This window comes from Halichoerus grypus, chromosome 11 (assembly GCF_964656455.1).
Source record: "Halichoerus grypus chromosome 11, mHalGry1.hap1.1, whole genome shotgun sequence".
Lineage (NCBI taxonomy): Eukaryota > Metazoa > Chordata > Mammalia > Carnivora > Phocidae > Halichoerus > Halichoerus grypus.
Genome location: NC_135722.1, coordinates 82,886,943 through 82,912,709, shown reverse-complemented (window position 1 = coordinate 82,912,709; position 25,767 = coordinate 82,886,943). Strand labels below are relative to the sequence as shown.

General features: G+C 38.2%; 2 protein-coding genes across 10 annotated transcripts in view; one reads left to right on the top strand and one right to left on the bottom strand.

Annotated features, from left to right (window-relative positions):
• The window catches only part of JAM3 (junctional adhesion molecule 3), a 176,975-nt gene extending 157,209 nt beyond the window's left edge, over window positions 1-19,766 (top strand). For 7 of the 9 annotated variants that reach the window (XM_036088137.2, XM_078058741.1, XM_078058744.1 and 4 more), the window contains one exon: window positions 18,652-19,766. In XM_036088137.2, coding sequence (XP_035944030.1) covers window positions 18,652-18,831 — 180 coding nt within the window. In that variant the 3' untranslated portion in view covers window positions 18,832-19,766. Of the gene's footprint in view, window positions 1-2,068; window positions 2,172-18,651 lie in introns of all 9 variants that reach the window. The other 2 variants (XM_078058747.1, XM_036088136.2) reach the window with 2 other exon arrangements.
• Window positions 1-25,767, bottom strand: part of NCAPD3 (non-SMC condensin II complex subunit D3) — a 62,634-nt gene that overhangs the window by 15,453 nt on the left and 21,414 nt on the right. Inside the window, exons 14-24 of the mRNA XM_036088128.2 lie at window positions 22,646-22,719; window positions 21,984-22,118; window positions 20,968-21,188; window positions 15,312-15,503; window positions 14,883-14,980; window positions 14,671-14,786; window positions 11,083-11,190; window positions 8,377-8,491; window positions 8,175-8,282; window positions 6,572-6,810; window positions 5,558-5,637 (exon numbers count right to left, since the gene is read on the bottom strand). Of these exons, the coding sequence (XP_035944021.2) occupies window positions 5,558-5,637; window positions 6,572-6,810; window positions 8,175-8,282; window positions 8,377-8,491; window positions 11,083-11,190; window positions 14,671-14,786; window positions 14,883-14,980; window positions 15,312-15,503; window positions 20,968-21,188; window positions 21,984-22,118; window positions 22,646-22,719 (1,486 nt within the window). The remainder of the gene's footprint in view (window positions 1-5,557; window positions 5,638-6,571; window positions 6,811-8,174; window positions 8,283-8,376; window positions 8,492-11,082; window positions 11,191-14,670; window positions 14,787-14,882; window positions 14,981-15,311; window positions 15,504-20,967; window positions 21,189-21,983; window positions 22,119-22,645; window positions 22,720-25,767) is intronic.

The following is a 25,767-nucleotide window of genomic DNA, read 5'->3' as shown; positions in this document are numbered from 1 at the left end:
TTAGTAGGAACATAAAAATCTGACTTTTTAAAGATGTTTTCCCATGCCAAATGCTATTCTGAAGCATCTATCTGCTCAATAAAGGCCACTGTTCATGGACTCCTATTCCCGATCTGTCCTACAACTTGGTCTATCTCACACCCATTTATGCCAAAATTCTATCTGAAACTTGAGGCAGGTTATTTCCTATATCCATGTGATCCTTGGCTTCCACCCCAAATCCAGGCCCCCTTGTTCCCCTATCATCATCATCTCTGTCACATCCCTATACTGTTGTTTCTTCTCCCCTGATCTCACTTCCCCTGTCTACTTTCCCCTGACTTGAGCGTACTCCGTACTCTAGTTCCAGGAGAAGTCAAGTGTCTACCCTCTCCACGCTTTTTCATAAATCAGGGCCGGCTTTCCTCTAGGGACACCATTTCCCACAGCCCTCTAAAGGGAAGGCTGCTTGCTGTTTCTCCCAAATGCCAGAGTCAAGGCATGAGGACCATACTTTCCCTCCATACTATTTTCATTCATTCATTTGCCAAATGTTCACTGGGGTGTCTCCTTAGTCTCAAGCTCTCTTTCAGGTGCTAGGGATAATGCAGTCAACAAAACACAATCTCTGCCCCTCCTGGACACTTATATTCTAGTAGGTAGTCAGATGTTACATATACAACACAAACTATGTTGCCACAAGTTGTCTGAAGAAAAAGCTGTTTGGGGAAGGTATAGCAAAGGGGGAAGGGAGGCTTGGATCCCTCTACCTGGCCCACGTAGCAGTATGTAGGCTCCTCTACTGAGGCTCTGGCTATTTTGCCCCGCACTGCTTGGTACCTGCGTCCTAGTTTTCTCCATTCCAAATTCCAACATCACTGCTATGGTCTGAATGTTTGTGTCCTCACCAACCCCATTCCTATGTTGGAAACCTAGCCCCGAAGGAGACGGTATTAGGAGACCAGGCCTTTGGGATTAGTGAATGAGATTAGTGTCCTTATAAAAGATGCCCTGGAAAGATCCCTTGTCCCTTCTGCCATGTGAAAACACAATGAGAAGCCTGATATTTTCACCAGAACCCAATCATGCCGGCGACAGGGTTTCAGACTTCTAGCTTCTAAACTGTGAAAAATAAATTTCTGTTGTTTATAAGCTACTCAGTCTGTGGTTTTTGTTTTTTTTTTTTAAGATTTTATTTATTTATTTGACAGAGCACAAGCAGGGGGAGTGGTAGGCAGAAGCAGCCTTCCTGGTGAACAGGGAGCCTGAGGTGGGCTTGATCCCAGAACCCTGGAATCGCAACCAAGCCAAAGGCAGAGGCTTCACTGACTGAGCCGCCCAGGCGCCCCCAGTCTGTGGTATTTTGTTATAGTGGCCTGAACGGACTATGACAATTTCTCAGAGCATCTTCAGTGTCCGTACAGATGAGCTCATTTAACGCCTAACTTTCTATTTTTCTGATTTCATCAACTCTAGTGACCCTCCCATGTATGTTCTATGTAGCTACTCTGCAGCCCCATCCTGGACCATGTCACTACACCCGGAACACCCACTTCTGACTAAGATAATCCACTTCATGACCACACACACCTATCCTTCCAGGTTTCTGACCCCCCGCCCCTTCCCATTCTACTTGTTCTACAACTTCACTAATCCCTCTAGATGCTCAATTACTTCCTCTTCTCCCAACCAATCTCTGTCTTCATTTTTTTTTCTAACTAAACAGCCATTATCTTAGTCATTCTCTGGCCCTGCCTTGGGACACTTGCAGCATTTCCCCAGTTAAGCCCAAACAACGCACTTGTTACCTATCACCCCGTGACTGCTGTACTACAAGGACACCACCTAGTGGGCAGAGGGGAAACTACACCATACGATTTTGCAGTCCTAAACTTTAGTGGGTGTGTATGACCAATTAAAAATGTCATTCAGATCTTGGATACCAGCCCTTTATCTGTAGTGTCATTTGCAAATATCTTCTCCCATTCTGTGGGTTGCCTCTTTGTTTTGTTGACTGTTTCCTTTGCTGTGCAGAAGCTTTTTATCTTGATGAAGTCCCAAAAGTTCATTTTTGCTTTTGTTTCACTAGCTTTTGGAGATGTATCCTGAAAGAAGTTGCTGTGACCGATGTCAAAGAGGTTACTGCCTATGTTGTCCTCTAGGATTTGGATGGATTCCTGTCTCACATTGAGGTCTTTCATCCACTTTGAACTTATCTTTGTGAATGGTGTTAGAGAATGGTCGAGTTTCATTCTTCTGCATGTGGCTGTCCAATTTTCTCAGCACCATTTATTGAAGAGACTCTCTTTTTTCTATTGCATGTTTTTTCCTGCTTTGTCAAAGATTATTTGACCATAGAGTTGGGGGTCCATATCTGGGCTCTCTATTCTGTTCCATTGGTCTATATGTCTGTTTTTGTGCCAGTACCATGCTGTCCTGGTGATCACAGCTTTGTAATATAGCTTGAAATCGGGCAACGTGATGCCCCCAGCTTTGTTTTTCTTTTTCAGCATTTCCTTGGCGATTCGGGGTCTTTTCTGATTCCATACAAATTTTAGGATTGTTTGTTCCAGCACTTTGAAAAATGTCATTGGAATTTTGATCGGGATGGCATTGAAGGTATAGATTGCTCTGGGTAGCATAGACATTTTAACAATGTTTATTCTTCCGATCCATGAGCATGGAATATTTTTCCATCTTTTTGTGTCTTCTTCAATTTCTTTCATGAGTGTTTTGTAGTTCCTAGAGTATAGATCCTTTACCTCTTTGGTTAGGTTTATTCCGAGGTATCTTATGGTTCTGGGTGCTATTGTAAACGGAATCGTTTCTCTAATTTCTCTTTCTACAGTTGCGTTGTTAGTGTATAAGAAAGCAACTGATTTCTGTGCATTGATTTTGTATCCTACCACATTACTGAATTGCTGTATGAGTTCTAGTAATTTGGGGGTGGTTCATCATCATTAGCCATCTGGGAAATCCAAATCAAAACCACATTGAGATACCACCTTACACCAGTTAGAATGGCAAAAATGGACAGGGAAAGAAACAACAAATGTTGGAGAGGTTGTGGAGAAAGGGGAACCCTCTTACACTGTTGGTGGGAATGCAAGTTGGTACAGCCACTTTGGAAAACAGTGTGGAGGTTCCTCAAAAATTTAAAAATAGAGCTACCCTATGACCCAGCAATTGCACTCCTGGGTATTTACCCCAAAGACACAGATGTAGTGAAAAGAAGGGCCATATGCACCCCAATGTTCATAGCAGCAATGTCCGCAATAGCCAAACTGTGGAAAGAGCCGAGATGCCCTTCAACAGATGAATGGATAAAGAAGATGTGGTCCATATATACAATGGAATATTACTCAGCCATCAGAAAAGATGAATACCCAACTTTTACATGAACATGGATGGGACTGGAGGAGATTATGCTAAGTGAAATAAGTCAAGCAGAGAAAGTCAATTATCATATGGTTTCACTTATTTGTGGAACATAAGGAATAGCATGGAGGACATTAGGAGAAGGAAGGGAAAAATGGGAGGGCAGAATTGGAGGGACAGATGAACCATGAGAGACTATGGACTCTGAGAAACAAACTGAGGGTTTTAGAGGGGAGGGGGGAGGGGGGATTGGTTAGCCCGGTGATGGGTATTAAGGAGGGCACATACTGCATGGAGCACTGGGTGTTATACGAAAACAATGGATCGTGGAACACTACATCAAAAACTAATGATGTATTGTGTGGTGACTAACATAACATAATAAAATTTAAAAAAAAAAATGTCATTCAGGATATCCACCTGGGCCAGAAATAAATGCAACAAGCTCTGCCACTATAGTCTCTTTAGAAGACCTGTATTAGCAGATACGTATGGAAAAATTAATGTGTTTGATGCAAGCAGATAGGGCTGACCTAAAAATAGGGGAAGAGACTAATTTAAATTACAGTTAACAAAGGTAATCATTAGCTTATCAAAGCTGAAAATCGGGGCCCACATTTGAACCACGTGGTTTAAACAAACACAGAATATGGAGATAAAATGGAAAGATTTAAAAGAGAAGTATCAAAATACTACAAGAGGCACTGATAACCTTACTATAGTGTAAATATCTCTCTCTCCTAATTTCTTTCTAATTCATGCTCTGATCACTTTTTTTTTTTTTTTAAGATTTTATTTACTTATTTCACAGAGAGAAAGAGAGAGCACAAGCAGGGGGAGCAGCAGAGGGAGAGAGAGAGGGAGAAGCAGGCTCCCCGCTGAGCAGGGAGCCCGATGCGGGACTCGATCCCGGGACCCTGGGATCATGACCTGAGCCAGAGGCAGACGCTTAACCGACTGAGCCACCCAGGCGCCCCTCTGATCACCTTTATAACAGGTGCTGTGTATGTTACATACTGACCAATGCTCTTGTTCACATACATGTATAGGAGCTGAGAAAAGGGAGTAAACCCAAAAGTGTAGGTTAAATAACCAATCTCACCTTCCCAGCTCATCAGATGAGAGCCTCCCAACACTTCTAATTATGCCTGCTTCTCAGCTATACATTGTAGAGAGGAGAGAGCCATGACAGCCAGTCTTATGGTAGCAGAGTAAAGGTAAAAGGGCATTGCATCACTATTTTGGTCCTTTCTCCGTTACATAAACAAAGAAAAAGTAATAGTCTTAGCTTTTTATTTCTGACTCTAGATAGCAAAAATTAGAATGTTAACCTTCCACTAGTTTATTATGTAAAATATTCCTCCTTAGAAAATTATACCCAAAGAAAACTGAACAAAAATTCTTCCATGGAACTCAGAGTAAATCATTGGTGACCATATTTAGAACCAGAGGGACCCATTATTATAAGCTATTTATAGCTAATGAACTCTATAAAGACCTTTTCCCAACTGTGGTAGCTTTTGCCATGCATTCAACATTCTATTTTCCAATTGCAGAACTGCTTTAAAAAGAATTATTCATGTAACATAATCTAGGTTAACAAATTCTATAAGATCATTACTCAACCTCCTGAAAATAAATCCTCAAAAAAATTATAGAATGACAGGAATTAACAAGTGGCAAAACAACTCCCTTCCCTTCCAATTCTCAAGAAACACCCATTTCCAAGAAGCCTTGTAATTTGTATACTCTCATTTCACAGTGTCTTAAAATTCCTAGAATTTCTTCCTTACAATTTCTGTACTTACAAGAAAGCCTGAACTCTATCAAAATTGACATTTTACTGGCTTAGAAATCAACATAGTTAAGTCAATAGTTAATTGCTATAATTCCATATAATTTACTATGACAAATTCATATACTGCTCTTCATTACTCCTTTAGGGACAGTCAACAATGTTACCAAATGTAGTCAATGCTGAGACTATTTAATGGTCAAACTGGATGAGGGATTTTTTTTTTTAATTTATATGCAAAGTAAAGCTTTGTTATATAGCTTAAAAATCTGCTAATTCTCTGGCAACTGTCAAAAGCTCACTAAATTCTAAAAAACTCAACTCGAAACAAATTTTAAAGAGAGCTAATGTACACCAGAAATTAGGTAAATCATTCAGTTATCTGACATGTGAGGAAAGAGTTACCTGGCGATGTCTGGGTGTGAATCTATCAGAGTGCTGACAAATCGAAAGAACAGAGAGCCCTTCCATTTCACAAATTCTTCCTGTATAAAGAGAAACCAGCTTGTTTAAGGATGAATTTTAATATACAAACCCTAAATGCATTCAGTCATAAAACCAACTGTTAACTTTCTTTTGTTTAACATCACACCTGTCAGCTACTCAGTCTATCTGTGCCACATTAGCACAGTCTGTTAGCACTCACTTCTGACCATCTTGAAAGCACATATATTTGCTGATCATATAGGGAAGTGGAAGGATATTTGGGTAGAACAGCATCCTATCTACTCTATTAGGAAAATTACTCAAAGCACCTGGCTTTAAAAGGGAGAGTGCCAATGGTGCCTTCATCAGGTACCTAACCATATAAAAAAGTAAGTATATAGAACATACTAGAATAGATATACAACTTAGTTAAATGCCTTCTTTTTAAAGATCAAATACTATTTCTCCCTCACTTTAGGCTAAACATGTTCTCGATGGCAAGAAAAACATTGAGTGCTCTGTTCACCAAGAGTTTAGAGTTCACTAAGTTCTTTCACACACTAAAAATGTCTCATTGGACTCTCAGACCAACTCTGAGACAGCCAGGGCAAATATGATCCTCATTTCACAAAAGACGAAGTTATGTCTGAGAAACACTGACTTGTTCAAAGTCAAGGAGAATGACAGAATTGGAACTAGAAGTACTCGTCCACTGAGTGTGCTCTTCTCTACATGGAATTTACTCACAAAAATGAAACCTCACACTGGTTGACAGGATATGTGAACAAACACCCAAAATAAGCATTAGGAAGTAACACTCTGTTTAAAAGGCTGTACAGAACATCAGAAGAGTGATATTTTAAACCAGAGACAAGGCTGATTATTTTTGGATTCTACTACAGAGCAGTGCATTTCCTATGCTACTCAAATATTCCCTGAAACCAGAAGCAATAGTGGAAGGAAAAAAATGACAGGTCCTGTTCTCAGACATACCTGCAAGAGATTGGTAAGCAAGATGAGTGTTTGCTTTCGGATGAATGGATTTGAATCCTTCAGACACATGGAGATATTGGGAATGTACTTGTCCACCATGACCGTGTACCGGATACAAAGATCACACATGACGATGACAACATTGTTGCGAACAGCCACATCATCACACACTTCCAGCTCTCGCACAAGGGCCGGGATGCTCTTCTTTGCAAGATCCTCATGCTGTAAGCACAGCTTCCCTGTCACAGAAGAGATTAAGATGTCTTGATTCTAATCCTATGCCTACATTTTCTCCAGATATAGCCTGCTGTGGATTTTACTTGATCAAAGTTAAAACATCATATCAACCATCACAAACAAAAAAAAATCAAAGGCAGACAAACCCATACTACTAAATATCAGGAAGTTCAAAATACCTGAAAAAATAATGCCCCCCACTACCACTTCAGGGTTTTATGAGACATATACTAAGAGATGTCCCTTCATTAGAGTAAAACTATCCTCCTTTTAAAGTCAACAGTTGAATTTCAGAACTTATCTACTCACCTGGAAAATGACCAATAAAATCTAACAGATGATATATTTTATTTTGATTATATACATTCTCCATTGAAGCCAAAAAGTTTAATAATGAATTTGAAATCTGAGCTAAGTAAATAGGAAAGAATAACCACCTCATTTTATTTCTTATTCACAGTTAGGAGAAGGGAGGCTGTTACTGAGTTTTGTTTGTATTTTTTTTTTTAAAGATTTTGTTTATTTATTTGAGAGAGAGAGAGCACAAGCAGGTGGAGGGATAGAGGGACAAGCAGACTCCCTGCTGAGCAGGGAGCCCAACACGGGGCTCAATCCCAGGACCTGAGATCACGACCTGGCCAAAGTCAGAAGCTTAACTGACTGAGCCACCCAGGTGCCCCTGTTTGTAATTTTTTGCAGCCCAGAGAATGTTTTGCTCTTATTCACAATTCTTAGATTTTTAAAAAATTAGTATTACAAAAAACATTCATAAATCTTATCCAGGATAAAATAAACAATCATACTAAAACAAAATTCAAATTAGAGCACAGAGGTCAGTCTTCTCGAGATTCACAACAATTTGAGTCCATGGGGAAATATGTCTATTAATTAGCTCATCTACCAGTTCTGGTAGGTATCAAATAAACTATCTTCTTTTATGAACTGAACCGCAAATTTAGTTTTTCATTCCCAGAAATCAGTGTGGTACCTGGCATATAGTTCTTGATGAACAGACCTCATGGTGCTACATTATGAGTATTAAAAAAAATCCCCCCCAAACCCCCCCCCAAAAAGGAACAAGTGTAATTGTAATAAATTAACATAAAAACCAAAAGCTCCCCACAGGGAATGTCTTGAGTCTGATCGTCTTGGGCAGCTGCCAACCAAGGGCTCTCATTATCAGCACTCTGGTATGCCTCTGAGCTGGGTGCTCCTATCAGAATTCCCTCCAAAATTCACAAGAGCTAGAGTAAATATGAGCTCAGCATACATAACACATTACTAAGGCTGGCTTATTTGAGACAAAAAAGCTACCCATGGAACTGGACCGCACAAGCAATACTTTCCCTGTGTTATTCTTGCTTACCCAAAGTAATGATGGCGTGTGCTCTAATCACGGAAGGCATGACACAGCCCCTGACTTGGGAGAGTGGCTCAAAGGCTGGAGCTTCACTGTGACCTTGAGATGATGTTGCTACAAGGAAGAAAAAGAGGGCTTATCTACAGTATCTCAGGGGCCAACCCCGCCTTAAGACAGCACGTGCAGAGGATAATTTCAAGTGCCTTACGATGATCCGCATCAACAGAAGAAGCTAGAATGGACTGAATCAGAAGGAATGCTCGCTTCTCCACTCTGGCTGGACAAAGCTGGGCTATATCTCCTAAGGTAAAAATGTACTTCACCTGCAAAAAGAATTGGTTTTGCAGTAAAAATAAGGCAAAAGAAAAATTAACTCTAGCTAAAGACATGTCAATATTTTTTTTGTGCCTCAAATTAAAAGAACTATTTTTTTTCCATAAAAACACATGGCCACTGTAAAAATTCAGTCACTACATGGTAAAATTCACCCAGCCTTTTTTGTCACTAGATATAATAAATATGACTAATGACTAATGACATATAAGTATGTTAAAAACTACTGATGTCATCATAATTTACTTCACTATCAGTGAACATTTACACTGCTTCTAATCCTTTGCTATTGTTTGCATTCCTTCTGAACACCTTTGTACCTTTTTTTTTTTTTTTTTAAAGATTTTATTTATTTATTCATGAGAGACAGAGAGAGAGAGGCAGAGGGAGAAGCAGGCTCCCAAGGAGCAGGGAGCCCAATGTGGGACTCGATCCCAGGACCCTGGGATCATGACCTGAGCCGAAGGCAGACGCTTAACCATCTGAGCCACCCAGGTGCCCTGTACCTTTTTTTTTTTTTTTTTTTTTTAAAGATTTTATTTATTTATTTGAGAGAGAGAGAATGAGAGAGAGCACATGAGAGGGGGGAGGGTCAGAGGGAGAAGCAGACTCCCTGCCGAGCAGGGAGCCCGATGCGGGACTCGATCCAGGGACTCCAGGATCATGACCTGAGCCGAAGGCAGTCGCTTAACCAACTGAGCCACCCAGGCGCCCGAACACCTTTGTACCTTTAAACACTGTTTTACTTCCTTAGGAGTAATCCAGGGTTAAAGGGCATAAAACTGTTTTACAATTTAAAACATATTTCCAAACTGTCTTCCTGACTGGTTTACTATTTAGACTCCTATCAAAAACTTATAACTACCGTCTTCCTCACAGCTGCCACTACTACTGTGTGTTTATGAAGAACATTCAACTGGAGAGTTAATAACAGTTTTTTCTTTATCCTAAAAATGCAGGGGTGAGGCTAAATAGTAAAATGTAAAAGGCTTATTTTATTTTATTTCTGTAAATATTTACTTAATTTATTTTTTTAAAAGATTTTATTTATTTGTGAGAGAGAGAGAGAGAAAGTACAAGCAGGGAGAGTGGCAGGCAGAGGGAGAAGCAGGCTCCCTGCCGAGCAGGGAGCCCAACATGGGACTCGATCCCAGGACCCTGGGATCAGGACCTGAGCCGAAGACAGACGCCTAACTGACTGAGCCACCCAGGCGCCCTACTTACTTATTCTAGAGAGAGAGAGAGTGTCCGTGCAAGTGGGGCGAGGGGCAGAGGGAGAGAGAATCTTAAGCAGGCTCCATGCCCAGCACAGAGCCCAACGTGGGGCTCGATCTCATGACCCTGAGATCATGACCTGAGCCAAAATCAAGAGTATGTATATTTAAAAAATCCTGAACATATATATCTTAGTGATTAAAGGAATATTTAAATTCTACTTAAAGAAGAGTGAAGTAAACAATAGTCATATTGTATATATTATAATGTATATATTATAATATATATGTATCCTTATATATTTTGACTAACGGAAAGCTTTTGGTGACATATTTAATAGTTGAAAAAAAATTTTAGAGGGAAAAACTCACTGGTCATAATAAGCATTTTTCTTAGTTTGGGCAGTGACTGCTCAGACAAATTAGAGGCATGAGACCCTCTAGAAACCCTGGGGCAGGGCCATCTTAACACATCACAGCCCTCTGAACTGAAATGTCTGGATTCCTACTGGTAATACTTTTATTACTAAAGTGTGCATATTAATGCCTCAGCACAAATGGTCTCTTCTCACATATCTAAACATGGTCCTCGGTCTCCAGGTACAAGTGTGAGGTGGCAAAGCAGGAAGAGCACAGAGGAGAGGTACTCTACTAATTTTCATATAGATGAGGAAAATGGCCAATTCTGGTGAAATGATGGCCTCTACAGAAGGGCATCAAAAAGTTTTCTCTACTGACTGTCAGATGTTGGAGTCAGAATTACTACAGCATGTTTCGTTGATGGTCAACCTCGAATCAGGAAATTGGCTCCACATTTACTGGCCCACAGGAATCGATTGCACCAACACAATTTCTAAAGCAGGGTGCCACGTCATATAGTCTTGCTGCTCCAAGGTTATTTGTATTTTCAATTTCCAAATATTTCACTGTATTTTAGCCATGGCTTCAGAACTGCTCAGCACTATTCCCTAGTTCTACAGTCTGGTATTCAAACAGCTTTAGCAGACACATTATACTTTAAAAACACATCAAACAAACAAGCCAAAAGAACAAAGAGCATACTGCCTTTATTACTTTCTCACCTTATTATTTCACAACACAGACTGTGTTTTCCCTACTGGATCAGGTACCTCACAGGTTCTAACTGGATGAAGCCTATCCCATCAAGTTTTTCCCCCAGATAATAAGTACATGAGAGAAAAATGAATAGGCCACCAACACAAAAATTCTTCTAAAAAAAAAGTAAGCTCTAGGCTAGGAAAATCCTTTTCTTGCTAATAGCACTAGAAATGCACATTAGAAAGTCATCTTTAGAAAACCTCAACCAATGTAAAGGAAAGGAATGTTCCAGAAAAGTAATTACTTACAAACAGGTCTTCATCCATATTCCCGGGCCCTCTTTGCTTCAGAACTATGTCGGAGAGGGACTGCACACAGGTGGAGAGGACATCCCCACACACCTGCTTCAGTAATTCCTGTTGGCAAGTCAAAGGTAATCTCTGAAGGATTCCATACATCTATGAGACTATCCATGAAACAATTTTCTCAGAAGAAAATCTATGGTCTTCAAAGGCATAACCATAAGCCATGAGAAGCCCTAGCCATCATGCTTTCGAATCTTTGCTTTCAGCAATCTGGCTAGAAGAACTAAGCAGAATTCACAAAGAACAGTATATATATATACGGCATATACACACACATATGATACACACACACACACACATACAGATCTTTCTCCATGTGCCCTTTAAGAGCAAAAAGCAAATATCTGGGAAGATCCAGTGCCCTGATAAAAGACCTATAATAATGGTGCTCCTCCATTAATAGAGAAAAACACTACAGTTCTTCTAGCATATGTAGATGGCGAATTAACTACTATAGCAAATAGTATACTTTAAAAAGACAGAATAAAAAAGAACAGTTGTTATCCATTTTGAAATGTATTCATTAAAGACAAGTTTTCAGTCCTTGTTAGTTAAAATAGCCTCAAGTGCTCGCCATCTCTAGTATATATCACCTCCATGGCAGCTGAGAGAGCTCAGTCACATTCTACAGCTCTCTGAGAGAGAGCAAGTGGGGTGGGGGCAGGGGGACAGAGGGAGGAAGAGAGGGAGCAGGAGAGGGAGGAGCAGACTCTGCGCTGAGCGCAGAGCCCGCCTTGGGGCTCGATCTCACAACCCTGAGATTGTGACCTGAACCGAAATCAAATGTTGGGATGCTCAACCAAATGAGCCACCCAGGCGCCCCAGGAATGATTATATTATGTTGAAATCACCTGTTTCCATGTGCATCTGCCCTATTATGCTGTGGGTGCCTTAGGAAGGGACTCTGTTTTAACCACCACCCCACGGCCCAGCAGCACTACCACAAAATGGTGTTCAATGTTTACCACACTGGGGCAAACTATCACTGTGATCCAAATGTTTTTAGTTTGACTTGGCCTAAAATGTTTCAAAATGATTGTCTTTATTACTTTTTATAGAATTATTATATTTATTTTAATAGATTGCACAGCCTGGGCTGTGATGCTGTTCAGGAGAACTTCTGAAATCTGTATGCTCTATCCTGGCAAGAAGACAAAGGTTAACTTGTGTGAGACCTCAAGCCTAGAACTGGGCTGGGTAGTTGGACTAGAACTTTTGGAATCACAGAATCTGGGAGAGAACTGTCACGGCCATCTAATCCTGGGAATCTCTTCACACAGGGACTCATGTCAAGTTGTCCAGCTTCTCTGTGAACACCTCCAATGATTTAGGATGTGTTTTGAGGCAAGTCCCTCCATTTCAGACAGACCTCAGTATGTTTTTTCTTTAGTTGGCTAATGTTTGTCTCCTCACGATTTCCACTCATTGGTCTGAGATGCCAAATAAATCTAATTCTTCTTTCATTTTAAGGTCCTTCATATATTTGAACAGAGCTAGGCAGCTTATCCCACATAATTCTTCCCTTCACCAGCTAAACACCCAGGTCCTTCAGCTGTTCCTTATACAACCTGCTTTGCAACTTCCTCACCAAATTGCTCTCCCATTGATATATTCAATTTTATCAACATTTCTCTAAGGAGTTGCCGCTGAAATTAAATTAGAACATGCCAACTTAGATTTCACCAGTACAAAGAGGAGAACCATCACCCCCCTTATTGTAGTCACTATTTCTATTAATACAGTCCAAGATCTCACAGACTATTTCCAGTGATAGCCACAAAACACTATTAACTGGTACCAGGCTTATAGATAGCAACAGTGCCCCCATACCCATGTCTTTTCATATACAGTGCTGTTGAGCTAGATCCTGATCATCTATTCTTTGGGCAATTTGTTTTTCTCAGTAAAATATAGAATGTTCATTTACAGAGAAAAGGAAAAGAGAAGCATGTTTAGGGGAAACAACCAGGTCATACGAATTTAAAATACCCTAAGATGCTGGAAAATCTTAGGGCCTCAGTCCATTGTCTACCACCAAGGGAAGTGGTATTGGCAAAGCTACAACCCTGGCCTTTTTTCAAATGTGGTCATAATCTCTTTTAGTTCTCAGTTTTTAAATGTGAAGATAACTGTGTCTTCCTCACAGGCTCTAAGAATGATGTAACTTACTGTGCTAACAACTGTGGGCCATTAGTGAGCAGCCAGTGGCTTCCTAAGGCCCCAACGCCACCAGTATTATAGATCACTCTTCCTCCAGCCAGTGATGGTGAAAAAAAAAAAAAAAAGATTGGGAAGGCAGTCAGAGGCCTTAGTTCCAGGCATGGCTCTGCCATTAATCAGCTGTGTGCCACCAAGAAGACATGCCGGATCACAGTTTCATACTCTGCCATATACATTTCTCCCTGCTTTTCCCTACATCATTCTTTCCTCGTGAACAGCTTTTGTTTTGTTTTGACCTGTTTTCTGCTATTCAAATATGCTCCCTACTTAGGTAATGTTCCTTATTTAGAAGTTTTTCTTGGATCAAGAGATAAACAGCTAGAAAAATCAAACAAAGCAAGTATCCCTTTCATCAGACGAGCCAAAAGGTACATGCCAGGAAAACACCAGACACCATTTACATGGGAAGAGCTGGGTATTTTTAGTTAAGTACATTTCAACCTGTTTTCAGTCCTAAGCAAAAAAAGTTATAATATACTTTCCTATTATATGTTACTACAAATAGAAGATGTAACATAGCACATACCCTCCCCAATGTCTATCACCCAGCCACCCCATGCCTCCCACCCCCCACCACTCCAGCAACCCTCAGTTTGTTTCAAGGAAGGACTTCCTTTAAGGAACTTATATATAAGAAAAGGAAGCACAGGAATGTAGCTGAATGAAGCAAAAATATTTTTATTCTGGAAAACTTAAAAATATTCCAGCAGTTATTTAAATTAACTTTTGACTTCTAGAATCATAATGACCCATCTTAAAATTTTTTGTAATGATTAGCATTGTCTAGGAGTATATTTCATGATAAAAACAGAATACATGGTAATAAAGTAACTTATTAGAGAAACTGATATGGGTATCTTTTAGGGAGTCAAAGTAATGGCAATGTAAATGTCTCAGGCAAAACCCTGGCTTGGATTTGTGTGTATGTTCTACAGAAAATATGAGCTGTAGGTTCTGGCCAACTCTGGGGACATGATATAGGAAGAGGTATTAGAATAATATAGCCTTATAGTAACAGGACAGGTATTTTCCAGGAGTATGACCTCTCAAAGGATCAGAAATCATTTCCTAGAAGACACTTGTACCTAGAACCAAGGTGGTGACTTCCTGAGGGAACCTTGTGTCATTAGTAGCCAAGATCTCAGGGAATGTCAACTTCTTGTCACATAAGTATTTACTTGTAGTATCAGCTGCTGGAGACTACCCATTCTTGTAGGTTCTCCACAGAGAACACTCTTCAAACTTCAAAACAGAGTAGTATGTGTAAGTACAAACAAACGACATACACATCCAGGAGAGTTTGCGGCGTACCTGTTCTTCCACAGGTGTCTCTGCAGATGCTCTACAGAGTCTTTGCAAAGTATCAACAGCTGAGCTGATCAACTCTAGAGACCACTGGAATCCATTCAGCTTACACTTGACCACATCTAAAAAGAGAGTCAAAAACCCTCCAAATTTAACTGCTTAAAATATATATAAAGTGAGAAGCAAAGCCTTTGCAAGATTCTCCAAAAGACACTCACCAGTCACCTTGTCCCGGGTGCGCTTAGGAAGATGCTTTGCAATATGCCCAATAACACACAGAATATGTCCTAAGGTGTTTGAATTGGGATTCTGTTGACTAGGAAAAGGACATAAGGAATATCAATATAGAGCCAAAATAAACTCTGCTGTCAACCAATAGTCTCTGGATTGTTAATACTGGAGGAATGTAGGGTAGCACGGTTTAGGAGTCAAGTTGTAGGAGCATTAAGGCACTTAAATTACTGGGACAAAGGGTAAACTGAAAGCTTAAAACTTATTCTTATCTTTCATGTTTGTTTTTATACCAGAATTTAAAGACAAGATCTATGTATATGAATAGCTATGAAATAGCCCACTTCCTTAAGACATGAGCTTTGTTTCCAAGAATCTTCAGTGTCTATCAGCAACTACATTATAAGCATGCAAACCTGCTGATTTTCTCCCAGGACTCTATTATTTTGGTGTAGTCCAGCTTGGGGGATGAGCAAGCAATCTTGGAGAGCAGCATCCAGGCTGGTGCAGAATGTTCTGTGCCAGTGTAGGATATCACATTGTTTATAAAACTGGATGAGAATTTCTCTTTCTTGGACCAGATATGAAAAGCCTTATTTAAATAGCGGCTAGAAAAAAAGATGGGAAAGAACAATTCTAACTGTAAATATACAAAACTGTTCAGAGCAGCCCTCAGTGAAAGGTTACCACCTTCTGTTGCTCCAGGACTCCTCTGGCACATCAAACGCCTATGCAGAAGTTCCTGGCTAGTGACATATTTGATACCAAACTAGCAACTTTAAAATTTTTATTATACAGAATAAAATATATTTATTTCTCCCCTTATAAAGAATTTATTTTTAAAGCAAAGAATAAAATTTCATAATTCATTTGAGACCCTTCTTATCCTCATTCCCTCCAAAATTGCTATATAAACATAAGGGATGAGTTACCAATAACAAATACATCCATAGTTTAGAGGGTTTTAGTGACAAAAAGCATAGACATTGCTGTTTTTTCAATAGAAGGACTGGAGACAAATGACATCCTAGCATTTAAATACGGTGATATTAAACAAGCTAAACTTTGCTATGACCTGCCAATACCACTCAGAAATCCGTATTTCAAACCCTTTAAAAATAAAACAAAAAAATGCTTCTGGCGTATTAAGTGCTGGTGTTATGTCATTGTTTTATATCATTTCTTATTTGACTTCTTCTCATAGCACTGAACGAGATCACATGACTGATGAAACAAATGCAGTGTTACATATCTAAGCAAAGAGAAAAATACACTTCTTCCCACAATTAATTTTTCCTAAACTGCTAGGAACATACACACACACTCATACACACTCATATACCAAGACTTTCTCATTAAGTGAAAATAAAAGAAAGGAATTCTCAAAGCATGCAGAAAACAACTGTAACAAAATAAACACATCTACACATAATAACCATATCCACATAAATTAACGGTTTTATAAATTAGCTACTGATTAAAAATCTATCTATAAACATCTAGAATTTTATTGCAGGTAACTCATAACATAATTTATATCTAATTACGGCCCAAAAACAACATGCATGCAATCAGCAAATATTTTAAAATTTATTAAGAAGAATCACACAAAATATTAAGTAATGTTTACTATAAGAAATGAACAGAACGGGAAAAAAAATCCTCTGAACTTCCAGTTTTGAAATCTCAAATTTGGCTCTTCTGACAACTCATACCCCTCCACATCAGCTGTACAGTTCCCAAAAAGCCTCCCTCAATTAGCTTACCCCTCAGTTAGCCCCACTGTTGATCACAAGCCACTCCCTATCAAGTCAGAATGTTTTCAACAGATACTAACCTGGTTCTTTTGTACCGCACCACTGACCTCTATCCTAGTATCCTAGTATCCAAACCAATGGACTATGTTCAGTCCCCATTTTCCATAACCTCTGCCAGACATTACTGACCACTTTCTCTGCCCTCATACTCTGGTCTGTGGTCTACTTGTTGGATCTCTTTTATTTTCCCTTCACTAATTCCTTTTCTTCAAAACACTCTAATGGCTGATTTTGAAAAGTTCTATTCTTAGTCCTCTTCTCTTATCTACAACAGAACCCTGGATGATCTCATTCATTACCAAAATGAATTACCACTTAGACATGAGAAAGCATCACAAGCACACATTTTGTTTTTAAATTTAAATTCAAGTTAGTTAACATATAGTGTAGTATTGGTTTCAGGAGTAAAATTTAGTGATTCATCAGTCATATACAATACCCAGTGCTCATCCCAACAAGTGACCTTCTTAATGCCCATCACCCCACCTACCTCCCCTCCAACAACCCTCAGTTTGTTCTCTATATTTAAGAGTCTCTTATAGATCGCCTCCCTCTCTGTTTTCATCTTATTTTATTTTTCCTTCCCTTCCCCTCCCCATGTTGTTTTGTTTCTTAAATTCCACATATGAGTGAAATCATATATTTGTCTTTCTCTGATTTACTTCGCTTAGCATAATACAAAGTTCCATCCACATTGTTGCAAATGGCAAGATTTCATTCTTTTTGATCACTGAGTAATATTCTATTACATGCACACACACACACATCTTTATCCATTCATCAGTTGATGAACATTTGGGCTCTTTCCATAATTTGGCTATGGTTGATAGTGCTATAAACACTGTGGTGCATGTGCCCCTTCAAATCAGTATTTTTGTATCCTCTGGATAAATACCTCGTAGTGCAATTGCTGGATCATAGGGTAGTTCTATTTTTAACTTCTTGAGGAATCTCCATACTGTTTTCCTGAGTGGCTGTAGCAGCTTGCATTCCCACCAACACTGCAAAAGGATTCCCCTTTCTCCGCATCCTCGCCAACATCTGTTGTTTCCTGACTTGTTAATTTTACCCATTCTGACAGGTGTGAGGTGGTATCTCACTGTGGTTTTGATTTGTATTTCCCTGATGATGAGTGATGTTGAGCATCTTTCAATGTGTCTGTCAGCCATCTGGATGTCTCCTTTGGAAAAGTGTCTATTCATGTCTTTTGCCCATTTCTTAACTGGATTATTTGTTTTTTGGGTGTTGGGTTTGATAAGTTGTTTACAGATTTTGGATACTAACCCTTTACATGATGTGTCATTTGCAAATATCTCCTCCCATTCCGTAGGCTTTTAGTTTTGTCGACTGTTTCCTTTGCTGTGCAGACATTTAAATTAGACTTCCATCTCCTGCCTTCCCTCTGTTCAGGTATCTGCCCTGCCTCTGCTTTCCATACCTCCAGTGAATGGAAATCCCATTTACCAGTTATTTTGGATAGAATCATGGAGACTTCAGTCCTCTAAGCCTTTGCATTGCTATTTTCTGTCTGGAAACTCTATTATGGCTGCCTGGTTAATTTCTACTTATTCCACCTTTGGGAATAATTCAGCTCTTGCCACCATCAAAAGGAAGCCAACCTAAGCTAAAAAAAGAAAAATGTTAAAAAAAAAAAAAAATCACCAAACTGCTCTATGCCCTCCCTCTTTGCTCCTAAAACTCACTTTTTACTAAAATTGTGAATTTATTTTGTCTCTTTCCACTAGACTGTGAGCAGTTTGAGCAGAGGAAGTGCACTGATTCCTTTCAACCCTCAAATCAAAACTTTACCAATTCTATACTTCCACTTGTTAAATATCTTTAAATATACTTCATTCTCTTCATTTCTACTGCCTTCTCCTTGATGCAAGTCCTCATCATCTTTAACTTAAATCATTTCAGTGCTGGCCTGTTTTCTTAGATTCTAGTTGTCTCCTGGTCACCGAGCACAAGTCCCTTTGATACACTTCCTGTGAAACTGAAAGTGGAGCTGAGAAGCCAGCAGGGGGGAGCTCTCACGCCTACCACTGATCATCAATTGCAGACCCAACAGAAAGAAGGTGACTTTACTACTCCAGCCAAGAGGAAGGATTCCTCCTAGCCTGATGACAGCCCGCCAATGGAGAGTCTGTCACAACTCAGCCATGGAGAAACCATCACCACCTTGAACTCTCACTTTCTTTCAATGGGCTTTCCTTCAGAGCAGCTCTTCCCAATGTCTCCCTTTTCTCTAAAAACTAACAGTTCCTCTCCTTTGATCTCCAGACTTGCCTGTGGTTTGTCATAGCTCTGCTATTCCTGTATAAACCCATTTTGCTGGTAAAATAACTGGGTGTTTTATTTTCAAGGTTAACACTTCCTAAAATATAAAATCCTCTATTACCCATCCACTTTAAATTCATCAGCAGCCTCCCCCTCCCATTCTGCTTTCAATCAAAGTCAAACTCCTTGGTATGCTATGTAACAACTCTGCAGTATGCGGACCCTGCTTAACATCTCATTTCATTTTATGTGCAGTCCAACAAGCACCGTTTCCCACCCACAGTGAAATCCTATGGCTCCTAACAGGACACAATGCTTATGCTTCCATGGCTTTGCACTGGCTGTTTGTTTCCCATGGCCATGCCCTTTTGCCTCCTTATTAACCTTCAAGATTCAAATTCAAGAGTCATCTGTTCTGTGAAGTCTCTCTCTTCCTGAACACTTCCTGATGTTCTAGCTACTTTCTGTTTATTAAAGAACATACCACAAGATTTTGTTTACAAATGTTTATAGAACTCTATTCCACCAGCTCTTACTTTTCTTAATAATCCTTTTTGAAAACCTGATTCCCAAGCTCAGTAGTTCTCATACTTTTTTCATCTTTGGGCACTTTTGAACTCAAAAAATTATGCACCACCTTGAAGAGCTTTGGTTTATGTGGGCTATATCCTGCTGTGCAGAAATTAAAACAGAAATTTAAAAATATTTATCTATTAATCTAAAAATAACAATAAGCCAATTACATGTTAACATAAATGCATTGTTTTACAAAAAAATCACAATCTTTCTCAAAACAAAATAAACTTGGTGAGAACAGTGTCATTGCTTTTACTTTCTGTAAACCTCTTTCTGGTCTGGCTTAAACAAAAGACAGGTGGATTATTATAGCTGCCTCTGCATTCAGTTTGCTTCAATATTATCATATGGTTCCGGAAAACTCTATTGTACTGTGAAAGAATAAAAGTGAAAAATGGCATATAACATCTTAATATTATGATCAAAACAGTCTGAGCTCATGAATCCTCCACACTTTGAGGACTGCTGCCCTAGCTCGTTTTCCATAACAGCTATTCCAAAACTTTTTTATACTTAAGACCCTAATTCTATACTCTCCTTCCTAACTTTGAGCAAATACATTTTTTTCTTGTGGTAAGATATACATAATAAAATTTATCATTTTAATGATACAGTTCAGTGGGGTCACACTGTTGTGCAATCATCCATCCCCAGGACTTTGTTATCACCCCACATGAAATGTTGTACCCATTTAACAGTAACTCCCCATTGCCTTCTCCACAGCCCCCACTAAGCACCATTTTACTGGTGATTTGCCAGGGCCACAGAACGGCATTTTACAATACAAAATCTAGTATATTTCTATTGTATGGTAATTCCTCCATAACTACATATAAACGAGTAGGGAAGTGTTTCTTACATGATTAAAAAAAAAGAAAAGTCAGTCAAGGTAGTGTAAACACAAGCTAATTGTAAGATTACTGCAGTACAGATTAAAATTTACTAATACAACACGTCCTAACCCCTCACTACAGTGTTCACTGTATGGTGTATGCTCAGTAAATGTTATCAAATGGGAAAAATATACTGCAGTGGTATCAAGTCAACCAATCCAATAAGATCTCAGGAAAAGTTTAATTTGAAAGAACTAGGAAGTCATCTTTCATAAAAATGAGTATGTGGAAAGTTACTATTAATATGTCTATCAGTGCTTTCTACTACATATTAAGACATTAAACACTCAGAGAAAAGGAAAGGAGGTAATCAAAGACTTCACAAAAAACTGTCACCACAAAAATGCTAAGCGATTTGAATTGGGTCAAGAAAAAAAAGACCAAAAATTGAATCTTCATATATGTTAAGTAATTTGGAAAGCTAATTTTCCAAGACCAATACAGAAATGTTAATAAAAAACTTTTATGGCTTTCTATACGGAAAAGAAGTCACACAATTAACATACCTTAGTTCCTGGTTTTCTGTACTAAGGAGAGTAAGAAGTGCCCAAGCCAGTACCTGGCTATTGTCTCCAGTGTGGAATTTATTATAATGCTTAATGTTCTGTAACAGGAGCTGGTCAAGGCATTCCAGAGCCTTTTCCTGCACTGTGCTCTCACAGTCCATCACAGCTGGGATGATCCCTGTCAGCCAGGCTTTCTGTATCTGGACACATCCAGGTTGAGCCTTAGGAATTAAACATCATTAAGTCATAAAGAAGTCTGACACTACCATAAGTCTAAATACAAATCAGTGAGGCTGTGGTCAATATTTTGAGACTTAAAAACAGTCACACACACACAAGTACAAATAAACCATCAAAGTGAAAAAAAAGATCAACATTTGAAATATATGTTAAAATAAAGTTCAATCTCCAATTACTGTGTATCCATGCATACTGAAATTTGAAACTTAGGAAGTCATTACTGTATTAGTAGTAGTAAATCAGCACTTTTTAGTAATTCAAGATGAAGAGCAAAGGATAAATATTCATCCCAAGGAGCAATTAGAATAGATGCTGGCAGAGGAAGTCAAAGTATGCATTGCTTATTGCTTTCTATCATGAAGTAAAGAAATAAACATGCTTTTAAAATTCTTCAAAAGTTAATTATTTGGCAGAAGTAAATTTCATATCAGATTAGTGGATCTGTTCTTTTGGCAGTTATCACCTACTAGTTATTATTGTACAAAAATTAATCTAGGCCTCTGACCTAACCAAATTCATTTTAAAATTCATATTTCTATGTGAGATTTAAGCTGAAGTCAAGAAAAGGCTAATCACTAGTATTCTCTAGCATTAGTTCATAATTATATTATAATATGAGACATAATCTATCATATGTAATTGAAAGATACCTCTTCTCTTACACTGTATAGTCCTACAGTAGGCTTGGTAGAATTTCCAATAGGCAACTTAATTTTTAGCAAGAGATAATTATTTACGCTGAATTATTTTTAATGTAAAAATGCACTGTTTCTCACCATAAGGAGTTCAGTAAGAGACTGTAAGGCCTGCTTTCGGACAGATACTGCAGGGTCCCGACACTGGTCCTGCAGAAGTGATAGCTCTTCTTTCATACCTGAGATGTCACAGTGTTTCAAAATACTCACTAATACCTAGAAGGAACATATGTAACATGAATTGATGACTTACTCATAGCAAAAAGACACACTGTAGACAAAAAGAAGACTTAAGTCTGTGGTTCTTAACACTTCTGAGGTCACTGATCCATCCTTCCACCTGGTAACATCCCACCTTTTCAGAATCTGATGAAAGCTAAGGGCTCTCTCTGGAGAAAATTTGACATACATTTTACATAAACAAGTATTTACAAACAAATTCAGGGGTTACATGCACCCTATCAAAATCCATCCATGGTCCCCAGATTAAGAATCCCTAATCTAAAAAATGTTAAGGATATAACTAAGTGATTCTTAAAAAGTCAACAACCCAGAGGAAATTTAAAAACAGACAAACCTTTAGCTCATCTCTGTAATTTATACATACAGCAGGATCAAACTGAACAAATGTTAAGTGAAAAAGAAGTTAAATAATTATTATAGCTGGGGTTTTTACAAAATATTCCTAAGTTTTTAGTGCTAAAAAGAGAGCACATTCAAGGATATCTAGAAAAAACTCACACCTGCAGTGCAGACTTCCTAACATTGGTCTTCTCATCCCTGATTCTCTTTTTCAGCATTGCCATGACACATCTCACTGTTGAGGAAATGTCAAAGAATCATTATGGTCTGAGAAAAACTGTATTTACAGTATCTAACATCTCACCACACAGTACTGAGAAAATACTCTAAAATAATTGACTAATTACCTTGTTTTAAATCCCAAGAAATCCGAGTATGAAATAATGTAGAAAAAGAAAAAAAGTCAAATAATTAACTAGTCAAATTAATGCAAAGGGCAAAATAGTATAATTTTAAAAGGGCATAAATTCTGGAATATTAAAAATTCAGTTTTTAATCCTGGCTCCTATGTCTAAAATTCTGAATGAATTATTTAGCTTTTCCATTTTGCTTAGCTACAAAAAAGGAATATCTAATTCACAATTTTTTTAAAAGACTAAATAACATATACAGCAGATCTAAAACTTTTTGATCACAGGCCCCTTTACACTATTAAAACTCTCTGAAGACTCCTAAGGGCTTTTTTGGTAAAAATCTCTAGTAAAAAGATTTAATAATTCATTTTAAAATAGGAAAATATGTCACTATAAATGTACATTTTTAAATGAAAACTAATTATATTTCCCCCAAAAAGTATTTAGTGATAAGAATGGCATTGTTTTACATCTTTGCAAACTCTTTAATGTCTGGCTAAATAAAAAACAGTGGAGTCTCATCTCTGCTTCAAAATCAGAATGCTTTAGAGTGCAGAGTCTTGATATATTATGAAAACAATATTAACTTCAAGGACCTGCTGAAAGAGGCTAAGGGATCCCCAACTACACTCTGAGAGCTGCTGATGTATAAGGAAATACATTACAAAATGAAATAGAGAATGGAAAACAATAGAAAAAAAGTCAATGAAATCAAAAGTAGGTTCCTTGAAAAAGATAAACAAAATTAAACTTTTAGCTAGAAAAAAAGAAAGAAGATTTAAATTCTTAAAATCAGGAGAGAAGGAGGGAGCATTACTACTGCCATTACAGAAATAAAAAGAATTTGCAAAGAAATACTATGAACGATTTTATATTACATTCAGTAATCTGGATGAAATGGAAAAATTTCTACAAAGATAAAAACTATGGAAACTGACTCAGAAGAAGCAGTCTGAATATACCTATAACAAGTAATCAAAAACCTTCCCACAAAAAAAACCCCAAAAAACAAAAAAAAAACCCTCAAAACAAACACCTTCCCACATGTGCACAAAACCCCAGGACCAGAGGGCTTTACTGGAGAATTCCACGAAATGTTAAAACAAAAATGAACACCAATTCTTCATAAACTCTTTTAAAAAAACAGAAGAAAACACTTCCTACTACACTGTTAAGCAGTATTAGCCTTAAAGCAAAACCAGATAATAAAAACATCTCAAAAACTGAAAACAACAGACCAAAATCCCTTGTGAATACATACATAAAATCTTCAACAAAATATCAGCAAATCAGATCTAGCAAGCTACAAAATGGATTATATACCATGCTTGGGATTTACCCCAGGAATGAAATGTAATCAATCAATGTAACTAATATACCTTAGCAATGTAATAAAGGACAAAGACCACATGACTGTCTCCACAGATGAGGAAAATGCATTTGCAAAATCCAAAATCCTTTCATAATAAAAACACTCAACAAACTCAGAAGATAAGGAAACTTCGTCACACTGATAAAAGTCATCCTGAAAAAACACAGCTAACATCACACTCAATGGTGAAAGACTGAAAACTAAGTACAGAAGAAAGGCAAGGATGTCTGCTCTCCCCACTTCTTTTCAACACTGTACTAGAGAGGTCCTCGCCAGGGAAAGTGAGGCAAGGAAAAGACAGAAAAGGCATCCAGATGGAAAAGAAAGAAATAAAACTCTCTCTGTTCACAGACGGCATGAGCTTACATATAGAAAATCCTAAGGAATCCATACACATACACATACACATACACAAACTATTAGAACTAGTAACAAATTTAACAAGGTTGCAGGACACAAGGTCAAACCATCAAATATCAGTTGTAAAAACTAGCAATGGACAATTAGAAAATGAAACTAAGAAACTACTGGGAATTTATTATAGCATCAAAAAGAATAAAATATTTAGGAATCAAAGAGCAAGAACTGTACATTGAAAACTAAAAAAATATCACCGAAACAAATTAAAGAAGATCTAAATAAACAGAAAGGCAACCCATGTTCATGGACTGAAGGGCTTAATATTTTGTTAAGATGGCATTACTCCCCAAAGTGATCTACAGATCCTTACCAAAATCAAAGCTGGCAATTTTTTTTTTTTTCCAGATATTGACAGATGGTCCTAAAATTCATATGGAAATATAAGAGACACAGAATAGCCAATTTATCTAGAAAAACAAGAACAAGGATGCAGAAGCTATACTTCCTGATTTCAAAATTACTACAAAGCACCAGTAATTAGCACAGTGTAATACTGCCATAAAGAGAGACAATGGAATGTCAGTGGAATAGAACTGAAAGTACAGAATAAGCTCATATGTCTAGGTCAGTTGATTTTTGACAAGGGTGCCAAGAGCATTCAAAGGAGAAGAAAGTCTTTTAAACAAATGGTGTTGTGTCAAACTGGATATTCACATGCAAAAGTTGGACCCCTACATCACACCATGTGCAAGAATTAAGTAAAAACTGATCAAAGACCAAAACATAAGAGCTAAAATTACAAAACTCTGAGAGGAAAATATAAAAGCAAATCTTTGTGAAAAATTAGGCAGTGGTTTCTTAGCTGTGACACCGAAAGCACATGTGAAAAAAAGAAAAAGTGGACAGCTAGACTTTATCAAGGCTAAAATGTTTCATGCTTCAAAGAACACCATCAAGGGGAGCCTCGGTGGCTCAGTCATTAAGCGCCTGCCTTCAGCTCAGGTCATGATCCCAAGGTCCTGGGATCGAGCCCCGCATCGGGCTCCCTGCTCAGCGGGAAGCCTGCTTCTCCCTCTCCCATTCCCCCTGCTTGTGCTCCCTCTCTGTTAAATAAATAAAATCTTTTTTAAAAAAAAAAAGAACATCATCAAGAAAGTGAAAAAATAAACCCCCAGAATGAGAAAATAAATACTTGCAA